Genomic DNA, 11,310 nt, shown 5'->3' on the forward strand with positions numbered 1-11,310 from the left:
CACGTTTCCTCAGGCCCTCACCCTGGGCATGTCTGCAGCAGCAGAAGGCAGCTGGCACACAGGGTGAGAATGCTGCAGCTGAGCTCCAGCACCTGAGGTTCAGTGGGCAACTCAGAAAGCAGGCAATCCTACTGAAAATGACAACTCCAACAATTTTAGCAAAAAATACCCGCTCCCTCAATGCACATGGTGAAACCAAACCATGTGTAGTATTTAGTTCCTTTAAAAACTAATTTGATGATACAATAAGGTTTGTGTCATCTCTCTTATGTCAGCACTCTACGCCTTCTCTGGAAAAAAAAAATTATCTTCAGACTAATCCGTGCTGGTTCAGTAAAAAGAGCTTCCAATTTGGTCCATTTTGTCCTTCAGAAAAATATTCCACAGGATTGTCAGATTTTTTCTTACCAGGATGAAGAGAGCGAACTGTTAACTCTAAAAAGACCACACCATCAACTGTGAACGCATGCACAGCCTGACTGGGTTCACTATGTGTTCTTCACATAACAATTGGATGCACAGTTACCAAACCTGACATTTTGTATTTTTCTCTGTATTTTTTCCAAAACTTCCAATACTTCCAAACAACTTCTCACTACTAATTTGACATATTTATGGCTCAGGAAGACTAGTAAACCACAGCCCCTTATTTTATCAGTTATATAGGCAAAGCAACACAAGCTCCTAAGCTCCTCATTTGTCTCCTCTTTCCCTGAGATGTCAACCAACCAGTGCACTCTCAGCAGCCATCTGATCCTTCTGCTATCCCGAAGCTGCCAACAAAAAGGAAATTAATGCCGACTGTGCAGGTGATTTTGTATAGACACTTTCCCTGCAGAATCCAGACTTGGACCACCAATGGGTTTCACTGGGCACATCCACCCATCATCAGATGGTTGTAATTTTCCAACAGCCAACTGTTCTGAGATGCACTGAAAATAATAACAAAAGCTCAGAAAACTTCTTTATTTCATTATTGATTTTTACACCACTGATTCCTCAAGCTGGTGTTCTGTTTTTAACTACATCAAAATAAAATATTCTACTTAAAGCTGTTACTTCAGTACAAATTTAATCCACAATAAAATATAACCAATCTACCCATTATAAACGATCCTACTTTATAATTATGTTAACCTGCTATACTTCCATCTACAGTATAGTTAGTTAATATTTCCTTTCATCCCACTAGCCAAAAAGGTTAATCCTCACAGCAGCTGTTACTACTCCAGTACAGACTGAATGTGAATTTAACCTCTCCTGGATATTGCCCAATAAATTCTGATGTTTTTCTAAGCACTTCTGTGAATTAAAATGGACGTTGGCTTGCCATCCAAACTCATGAACAGGTCTGAAGTGGCTTTTAGGCACGTCGCCAAATAACTTCCCAATTCCCTTACAGGGTATAGCTCTCACTCCAGAGATCTTCCATGCAAGAATTGAGAAACAACACCTTCTCCATTTCATCAAAATTATTTTTCATTTTCTTAACATTTTTAAAATAAATTCTGCACAAAATTACATTAAAATAATATTAAGGGTTTCATTTGCCCTCTGCAATACCCAGTCATTTCAATTTAGTTGTAGCAAGGCAAATATGAGAAGAACATATCCTCCTGTAACCTTCCTGACAAGGCCAGGATATTGAAAAGCGTGAATAATAAATTCAGACCAGAGCATGTGTTTTGATATAAGGCTGAGAAAAACAGGAATACTCCCCAGTACAAAAAAGATCAATTATAAGAAACAATACACTTTTTAAAGCTGATAATTAACTTTATTTTAACTAAAACCAATATATGTTCAAAAGTCTTCATTTTCTCCCAGACTTCAATCATCATTTTCAAAAGTAGTATAACTTAGATCTGGCAAAGCAATGAACAACCCTCTAAAGTTTAAAACAATTGGAGATCTACAGAGCATAAGCACCTTGCTCGCATTGCCCCTCCTGGAGGTGAACCCTTTCCTGTCTGAATGGGAAGGCAGGAGCCAGCTTGCACTGATGGGTGGCTTTGATTTTCTGCAACTTGAGGTGGTCCAGCTCTTGGACAGAGACTTGCCTGCTGATAAGAAAATCATAGACTGGAAGAGACCTTTAAGATCAAATTCTGTTTCACATCTCCCTGAGCACAGTTTGTAAGACTGAAATTCACAACAGAAGATATACAGAACAACTAGAATAAATAAACTTCAAGTCATAATAAACTTGCAACCCGCTGAAACAGGCCCAGTTATAAGACGTCAGTACCCTCTCTTCACAGACATTAGAGCTATACATTATTAAGTATAAAGCTAATTTTGGTTTTATGGTTAAGTGCAGTTGTGTATTTTCCTTCTTTTACAAGAGCGTTAAAGCTCCCTGAACATGAGGGCAGCAATTCCTCACTACCCGCGGCAGTGAAGCCGTGGCCGGGCTGACGAGGCCGGTGCCCCGCACAGTACAGGCTCCTCGGGATACCACGCAGGGCCGGACTGGCGCAGTCAGAGTCAGGTGGGGTTTAATGGGTGAATTCCCAGCGTGTTCCTCCCCCCGGGGCAGCCTGTCCGGCCGCGGGGCCGGTAGCCGCCTGTCTCTCGCAGCGGGCAGCCGCCGGTGCAGCGCGCCCACTGCCGCCCGTAGCCCTCCGGACCCGCGGGTCAGCAGCGCTTTAATCCCGCACGGCGGCCTCAATTCCAGTGTTTTTCCTATTACGGAGACTCCCCGCTAAGGAAGGGAGCCCGCAGCCCTGCTCCGTGCCCTGGGCGGCTGAGGGAGCCGGGCACCCCGCGCTAAGGAAGGGAGCCCGCAGTCCTGCTCCGTGCCCTGGGCGGCTGAGGGAGCCGAGCACCCCGCGCTGAGGAAGGGAGCCCGCAGCCCCGCTCTGTGCCCTGGGCGGCTGAGGGAGCCGGGCACCCCGCGCTAAGGAAGGGAGCCCGCAGCCCCGCTCTGTGCCCTGGGCGGCTGAGGGAGCCGGGCACCCCGCGCTAAGGAAGGGAGCCCGCAGCCCCGCTCTGTGCCCTGGGCGGCTGAGGGAGCCGGGCACCCCGCGCTAAGGAAAGGGAGCCCGCAGCCCCGCTCTGTGCCCTGGGCGGCTGAGGGAGCCGGGCACCCCGCGCTCCTGCCGGGCTTGTGCCACAGCAGAATGGGCTCTCCGCTCTCACCAGGCCTTCAGCAGCGTTTTAATGGCACAAACGCGCTGGGAGCGCTTGGAGCAGCAACGTTCTTGGCCTTTGCCTCTGGGACAGTGCCGAGGGGCCGCGTGTCTCCCCCGCGCCGGGAGGAGACTCGGGAGACCTCATAACAATCTACAGCTTCCTCATGAGGGGAAACGGAGGGGCGGGCACCGATCTCTGTTCCCTGGCGACTAGTGACAGGACCTGAGAGAACGGCCTGAAGTTGTGTCAGGGGACGTTTAGGTTGGATGTCACGAAAAGGTTTTGCACCCACAGTAGGTGCGCACAGGATCTGCAGGGCAGTGGTCACTGCACCAAACCTGTGTGAGTTCAAGAAGCATTTGGACAAGGCTTTCAGGCACAGTGCGACTCCTGGTACACGATGTGACTCTTGGCACAAGGTGTGTCTGCTGCGAAGGGCCAGGAGGAGTCGGGCTCCCTGGTCCCGCTGGGTCCCTGCCCGCTCGGGCTGCTCCGCGGCTCCGTGACTCCATTTCCCGGCTCGCCGCGGGGCGGGAAGGGGCGGGAGCGAAGATGGCGGCGCTGGGGGCGCGGGGCCCGGCGGCCCTTCCCGCGCGGCTGCGGGCGCTCTGGGCGCTCCCCGCGCGGCGGGCGCTGGCGGCGGATGCGGGCGGTACGCCAGGGGACCCGGGGCATCCCCAGAGCGCTCCCACCTGCGTGGGCCTCGGGGTCCAGCCGCCCCGCGTGTTGGTCTGCTGTCCCCTGGGGATGGATGCGGGTCGGGCTGGGTGTGGGGCCGCGGAGGGTCCGGCGGGGCGGGAGGAGCCGTGAGGGCAGGGGGTGTCCCCTCGGTGACCGTCCCCTCAGCCCCCGGGTAACGGCGTGTGCCCTCTCCCGCAGAGGGAAAGGCCGCCCAGCCCAAGCCCGCCTTCACGGACGAAGCGGTTCAGACGCTGCTGTACAAAATGACGGGACTCGACCTGCACAAGGTGTTCCGGCCTGAGAAAAAGGCCCTCAAGCCGCCCCATTACAAGCTGATGACCGAAGCTCAGCTGGAAGAGGTAGGCTGCTCTGCTTCCTTCGGAACTAAGTGTTGATTTTAGCAAAATACCTGTAATAGCCCAGATTTCTGCCTTCCTTACTGGTTTCTTTTCTTTGTTTCGGATTGTTCCCTAAATCAGTGTAAATCAGTGTTTCTTCACTTGGAATAGATTGGTTTGTCCAGTTTTGTGCAATTTTGATGGAATATGGAAGGAAATCTGATTTTTTTTTCTTGAGTGACAGCTTCTCTTTATTAGCCTGTTATGCTTCCTAATTCTGTCAAATACCTTCATCTGATATATTAATTACAGCCCTGGGAATCCTTTGACTACTTTTTTTCCCTCTCCTGGTCTGACTTCATTTAGGATGACAAAGGGCTTGACTTAAGCCAGTTGTGCTGTAGCCACAATTAAAGCTATATACAAACTGTTGTAGTTTGTGCTTTGGGGGAAATTTACCATGGAAAAACACCTGAAATAAACTTGGTTTGCAATAGTTTATCCATTGTAGTTTTGTAACTTCCTTCAGCATTTTGTCCAGGTTTTAATAGTGGTAAATTGTTTACACGAAATTCACCTACCTAGAGGTGGAATTGGTGTCTCCTTTTTTCTCAACTGCAGAAGAAAAAAACCGAGCTTGTCTAAATGAAAATATTTGTCCTCAAATTGTAGATTATCTTTCCAATAGGATGATATTTTCAATTGTAAAATTAAACTTTTTTTCCCCGTACAAGGCCACAAGAAAAGCCATTGAGGAAGCTAAAACAAAACTAATCATGCCCCCCGTTTTGAATGAACGAGAGCCAATTGATGATGTCTTAGCAGAAGACAAAGTCCTTGAAGGAACTGAAACTGCAAAATATGTGTTTACAGATTTAAGTTACTCCATTCCACATCGTGTAAGTAACGTGATCAACATTTTTAATTTGTTCTCAAAATAAGCTTTAATGCGAATGTAGGTGGATCAGTTTGCAAAAGGGCTGAGGAGTCAGTCTGGTACAAGGCAGTAGAGAAAAATGTATTTCTAAATACCTGCTTCTAGCTGATAATCATAAATTACATTCTTCTACTCAAAAGCAAGCATGGGAAAGCTGTGTGGTAGGTAGTTAATTATTTTATAAGCAGATGCTTGTGATATGCTTGGAGTGCTGAGTTCTTCCATGCTCCTAGAAGCTTTTTGTAGGACTGGATTCCTTTGTAAGATGGAACTACTCCACACTTGCAAAGATCTGGAGGAAAGCTGTGGAAATTATGAATGAGTTGCCAGGAAAGCTGTAAAGAAAGTCTAATGGAATTGGGGAGTATAAGGATAAAGTTTCCTTTGTGTAATGAAACATCTCAATTGCCTTTAAGTGCCAGTAATAAGAGGCCAGAAAAATTCTTAACCACCTTCTGATTCCAAGAACCTTTCATGGTTCAAATGTGCATATAGTGATGATGCTGTGAAATGAACTGCCCAGTCTTCCATTCTATTGCTCTATCTGAGAGCCTTCTCCAGGAAACTGCTGTTTGTTCTCCTGCTGCACCATTGTCTTGGTTTGAAAGACAGGTGTCTGCTAGGGAAGGCAGAAGCCTCCCTTGGAATGGAGAATGTAAACCCCCTCCCTCTGAATAATTACAATTTTGAAATTAAGGGGCTCTCAGGCAAAGATACAGGAATAGGAATAACAGTTCTTTGCTAGTATGTATAACAATGCAAACAAAATCCAGTAACTGTGGCATTAGCACAAACAGAACCAGGGACCCGGTAACTCCTCTCGAGTGCAGGCCCTTCCCCCTTCGGTGCAGTCACGGTCACGGCCGGCAGGAATGAGCGACATCCCGGGCTGGGGCTGCGATGTAGCAGAGGTTTCACGGCGGCAGCTGGAGCTGCGGGACGGTGCCGGCTGTGGCGTGGGGAAAGCCAGAGCAGGAGCAGAGAAACAGCAGGGCTGGGACAGTGGGGCCCGGCTGCGAGCAGGGCAGGGAGAGCGAGGTTCGGGATTCCCAGAGAGCGCTCGGGGTTCGGGATTCCCAGAGAGCGCTCGGGGTTTGGGATCCCCGGGCACTCGGGGTTTGGGTTTCCCAGAGAGCACTCGGGGTTCGGGATTCCCAGAGAACACTCGGGGTTCGGGATTCCCAGAGAGCGCTCGGGGTTTGGGATCCCCGGGCACTCGGGGTTCGGATTCCCAGAGAGCACTGGGGTTCGGGATTCCCAGAGAGCACTCGGGGTTCGGGATTCCCAGAGAGCACTTGGGGTTTGGGATTCCCGGGCACTTGGGGTTCAGGATTCCCAGAGAGCACTCAGGATTCGGGATTCCCAGAGAGCACTCGGGGTTTGGGATTCCCAGAGAACACTCGGGGTTCGGGATTCCCAGAGAGCGCTCGGGGTTTGGGATCCCCGGGCACTCGGGGTTCAGGATTCCCAGAGAGCACTGGGGTTCGGGATTCCCAGAGAGCACTCGGGGTTCGGGATTCCCAGAGAGCACTTGGGGTTTGGGATTCCCGGGCACTTGGGGTTCAGGATTCCCAGAGAGCACTCAGGATTCAGGATTCCCGGAGAGCACTCGGGGTTTGGGATCCCCGGACACTCGGGGTTCAGGATTCCCGGAGAGCACTCAGGATTCAGGATTCCCAGAGAGAACTCGGGGTTTGGGATCCCTGGTCACTCGAGGTCTGGGATTCCCAGAGAGCACTCGAGGTTCGAGGTTCGGGATTCCCAGAGAGCACTCGAGGTTCGAGGTTTGGGATTCCCGGGGCCACAGCAGCTCGGTCCCTCAGGGCTGAGCTCCAGCGGTGCCGGTGAATTGTCCCCGCAGTAAGAGACAGCCTGGCTGCCCTCCCCAGCCCTGTCTTTTACCTGCCTCCATTGTCACGGTATCTCTGTCCCCCCAAGGAAAACTCCCAAAAACCAGAGGAGTTCCCCCTCCCACCACCTCAAGCACCCAGCCATCAGTGCTTCTTACCAACTCAGTGGGAAAAAGTTCCACAAGTAACAAGGAAGGAAAAACCCAAGCCCCAACAACCATACTGAAAACTTTCCTGTCCAACAAACTTTCCCATTTGCCACCCTGAAGCAGTTATGCTTGTGATCTAAGTATATTGTTTAATTTGTTGGGTTTTTTTGCCTTGCACTTGCTCTTACTTGATTCTAGCCTACTTCTTGAAAAAAGGCACAAAGGTGCACGACACTTGCATTCCTAATTTTGTATGTGTTATTAAAAGATAAAATCAGGCTAACTCACTGTCTGATGTGTCATGTTATCTCTAAACTTCCCAGAGCCATGGCTTTCAGTGTTGGCACAGCACAGCTGTCAGACAGTGAAACCAAGGTGCAAAAGCAGCACTTATTCAGCAGGTAGTAAGGCAGAAATGATGAATCTGGCATATGGCAACAGTCAGTGGGAAACTGGTGTTATAAGGGTGACTTTAGGAGTAGAAGGACTTTGACAAATGAGGGGTTTTTTAGGATGGTTCTGGCTATCAAGAGAGAAGGCTTTTGACAATGTTTGGTTTTTACCTCATTTGCAGGAACGGTTCATTGTAGTTAGAGAACCAAATGGGGTGTTACGCAAAGCCACCTGGGAGGAACGAGACAGGATGATCCAGATATTCTTCCCAAAGGAAGGGCGCAGGGTGATTCCCCCAACATTATTCAAGGATGAGAACCTTGGGGTAAGCTCTTCTTGGCTTTGAAACTGAGCACTTTGACTTCATTGCAGTCTGATAGTGAAACCACTCTTAGTGGAATAAGCCATTCTTTGTGGGTGTGTTTAGTGCTTGAATTGTTTTGAACAATTGCCTTTCATTGTAACTTAGTTAAAATACTTGAAACAAAGTTCCAGGCTAGGGCCCAGAAAATCCTGGGTAGGTGTAAATACTGTGTCATACTAGAAATAATTGTACGTTTAATCTGGAATTGTGAACTGGTGTTTCAGAATCAAAGATCAAGAAACATTATATTAATGTCATCAAGGCAGTTGCTGTACTTCTGTCCATGTTGTCTTTTGATGAAGGGGTTACTCATTGTGTTGTCCAGAACAGACGTGTGGCTGCTGTTTTGATTTTGGAGAGTTGGGATGGTGGGATTACATAATCTACCCCTGAATCCAAACTGTTGTTTCAGACTGTATTTCAGCAAGACCGTCATGAAGATGTCCTGAACATGTGCATTGCTCAGTTTGAGCCAGATTCACCCGACTATATCAGAGTGAGTTCACTTTCCATTTTTCTAGTAAAAAAAAGACCCTAGTGGAGAATTGTAGGGTTTATTTTGTAAACATAAATATTTATCTGGGAGCAGAGGTGTTGGTCAGATGTGCTCTAATTTCTCCCATATAGATTATCCTTGTGATGACTTTGGGGTTTATTTTTATGCAGAACAGTAACACAGGATTTTGCACAAGTAATTTTTACCAGCCTAGAAGGATACTGCACATACAAAAATAGTTTTTATTCAGGTACTTTTGGTATGAAAGCAGAATTGATGGTAACACTTGTCAGGGGCTCTGAGCAGAGTTTTGCTGCTGAAGTCACACTGACAGCTGGCTTGGGAGCTGACAGGACCAGCTAGGGAGCTGACAAAGTCCATTTTGAGAAACAGCACTGTGCACAAAGTATTATTTTTGACAAAGACCAGCTACAAAAATGTAGTTCTAGCAGAATAAAATTAGTAGCTATAGGTGCTGGTAAATGTTAGTCTACACGTGCTTTTAAAATGTTTACTTCTCTTTAAACTATAATGTTCTCAGTGATTTGAGAAATCATAACTTGTATTAGCGATTTTTTAAGTAGCTCTTTTTCCTAAGAAAAGTTTCACAGCTCTTTGCTCTAGGATTTTTCTCCTGAAAGAATAGATGCAACGTGACAGCACTGCAGTAAAGGTCCTGAGCTTATATCCCTCTCTCCCCAAAAGTTCAGTAGTGACAGGATTTAGCTTCCTTTTACCATAAAGATGTCTATGCCTGAGTACCAAGGACTGGGCTACCCAAGCATTACCCTGAATTATAACAGGCATATGGTTCAGCCTGTGGCTTACCCCTGCACCTTCAGGAAATGAAAAGGATTGAAAATTCTGAGAGGTTCAGGGGGAAAGCTGACAGCAGGCTCCAGTTCTGCCATGAACAAGCCCATGTGTGTGCAGGTTCACCACCGCACCTATGAGGACATCGAGAAACACGGCAAGTACGACCTGCTGCGCTCCACCAGGCACTTCGGGGGCATGGTGTGGTACCTGCTCAGCAGGAAGAAGACAGATGGCTTACTCATAGACATGATCAACAGAGACCTGTGAGTACAGCCTGGCGCTTGGTAATCCTGCCTTGCCTTAGAAAACTACTGCTGTTTGCCAATAAAACTAGTATTTCTGTCAGATGTAGGAAAGTTCTCATTTACCTGGTGGTTTAGGCCAGCTCTAACAGTTAGCTGTGTAGGTCCTGCTAGCTGTACAGGAGCACCAGTAACAGTCCATGAAGTTGTAGGGTGTATATATAGGTTTCTGCAGAAATTAGCCTTCTGTGGTTTTGGGGTTTTTATTTTTGTTTCCCATGTAATTGTCAGAACACTTCCAGCTCTGAGCACTTCTGATCTTAAAGCCTGGCATTTCCATACTGAGTTCAGTTTTGGCTTATAAAGTTGATACACTCTGGGTTTTAGAGCAATTCCTAAGTAGCTTAGGAACCTTGTAGATAAGGTTTCATTTTAAATGGGTGAGTTTCTATAAAACGTGGAGCTAAATTTATTCAAAGTTCCCTGAAGTGAACAATATTCCATTGTTCAAAATGCCACTAGAGCTGGGAGACATTTGTACAATCAGAACTCCAGGTTGCAGTGATAGTGGCATTTATTTTCTGCTGTTTCAGTTAGAAACTTGGAACAGATGGTCAGATCTTGCTTTTTAACCTGAGCATATGGAGAAATCAGGAAGGTTTCTGGTTTAGAATCAGATTGGTAAAAGGAAAATTCATTTATCTGGCCAATTTAAACAAGCAGAGTTTGGAATGTCTTTTCCTGCCACACACTTCAGTAGTTTTAAACTCAGCTGAGAGCTCTGTGTCACAGGATTTCTAATGCTACTTCTGTAAAACATACTGGTCATTGCAGTCTATGTTAGAAAGTTCCACTAAACACTCATAACTGGTAATTGATTGTATTTGTCAGCTGAATTACTGCTGAGCAGGCCAGCAGGCTTCAGCTGCAAGAGGGATAGATGTAGGTACTTGCTTGTGTATTCCAGGGACTGGATACTCAGTGGAAGCAGCAGTCTGACAGCCTGTGCTTTGCAAAGTACATCACAAAATACACTCTCTGTAAGCACTCTGAGAGGGGAATTGCTAAAATGAGCCTCTATTTGTTTAGGCTGGACGATGCTACAAGTTTAATTACACTGTATCATATGCTTCACCCTGAATGTCAGTCAGCAAAGGAAGCTAAAGAACAGAAACTTCAAGGAGTTGATCTGATCAAGGTAAGCCTTTCTGCTTTGACCCAACCTGCAGAAGAAAGCTTTTAACCATCAGAACCCCAGGGAGTAGTTACATTTCTCCTTACCTTGGGAAGCAGACACTTAACCAGAACTGTTGTACATGCCACGCTGGGGTTCTTGTTAAACTCTGTACCTACAGCTGCATCAGGATTGCAGGTGTGGCTGGCTGATCTGGCACTGGCAGATCTGCCAGTTACATTAACCTCTCTAATGCCATGTTACATTACATGGCATTACTTTAACCTCTCTCCTGCCATGGCTGCAGGTATTTGTGAAAACTGAATCCCAAAGAGAAGGTTACATCCAGCTGGCCCTGCAGGCTTATGAAGAAGCAATGGCTACTTCTTCAGCTTCATGAAGTAAACCTCAGCTCATCGGAAGTTTTAAGTCTGTTTATAAACATTTTCTGTACAGGATTCCACAATAAATACTTGAAAATGACTGCTATAGAATGTATTTTCCTTTACTGAAATAGATGTGAATCACTACAGCAATTCATTTTGAAAAGTTCTCTAAGTGAACTTAGAGCAGCCCTCATGACTTGTTTACACTGACACTGTACCCCGAGTTCAATTGTTTTTTTGTTCTAAGGAATTGCCCACAATTCATTTTAGTTATTGAGGTAAGTGCAGGGTCTGGACAGCTTCAATTAGGAAAGGGTGTAACAAACACCACTTCTAACCCTTAAGCTGT

The 11,310-nt window shown here is 46.9% G+C and overlaps 1 protein-coding gene across 1 annotated transcript; it reads left to right on the forward strand.

The window, feature by feature from the left end:
• The first annotated feature begins 3,681 nt into the window (after positions 1 to 3,681).
• On the forward strand, positions 3,682 to 11,058 carry MRPS22 (mitochondrial ribosomal protein S22). Its single transcript, XM_050978143.1, has 8 exons — positions 3,682 to 3,787; positions 4,015 to 4,175; positions 4,889 to 5,053; positions 7,665 to 7,808; positions 8,260 to 8,343; positions 9,277 to 9,422; positions 10,491 to 10,599; positions 10,883 to 11,058. Exons 1-8 carry the CDS (start codon positions 3,688 to 3,690, stop codon positions 10,973 to 10,975), a joined length of 1,002 nt encoding a protein of 333 aa, XP_050834100.1. The 5' UTR covers positions 3,682 to 3,687; the 3' UTR covers positions 10,976 to 11,058.
• The last annotated feature ends 252 nt before the right edge of the window (positions 11,059 to 11,310 follow it).

Source organism: Serinus canaria, chromosome 9 (genome assembly GCF_022539315.1).
Source record: "Serinus canaria isolate serCan28SL12 chromosome 9, serCan2020, whole genome shotgun sequence".
Lineage (NCBI taxonomy): Eukaryota > Metazoa > Chordata > Aves > Passeriformes > Fringillidae > Serinus > Serinus canaria.

Excerpts from the sequence above, each read along its gene's own strand:
- MRPS22 (XM_050978143.1), top strand. The coding sequence starts at position 3,688 with ATGGCGGCGCTGGGGGCGCGGGGCCCGGCGGCCCTTCCCGCGCGGCTG. Across the intron at positions 7,809-8,259 it reads TCAAGGATGAGAACCTTGGG|ACTGTATTTCAGCAAGACCG; the intron begins GTAAGCTCTTCT and ends CTGTTGTTTCAG. Across the intron at positions 8,344-9,276 it reads ATTCACCCGACTATATCAGA|GTTCACCACCGCACCTATGA; the intron begins GTGAGTTCACTT and ends ATGTGTGTGCAG.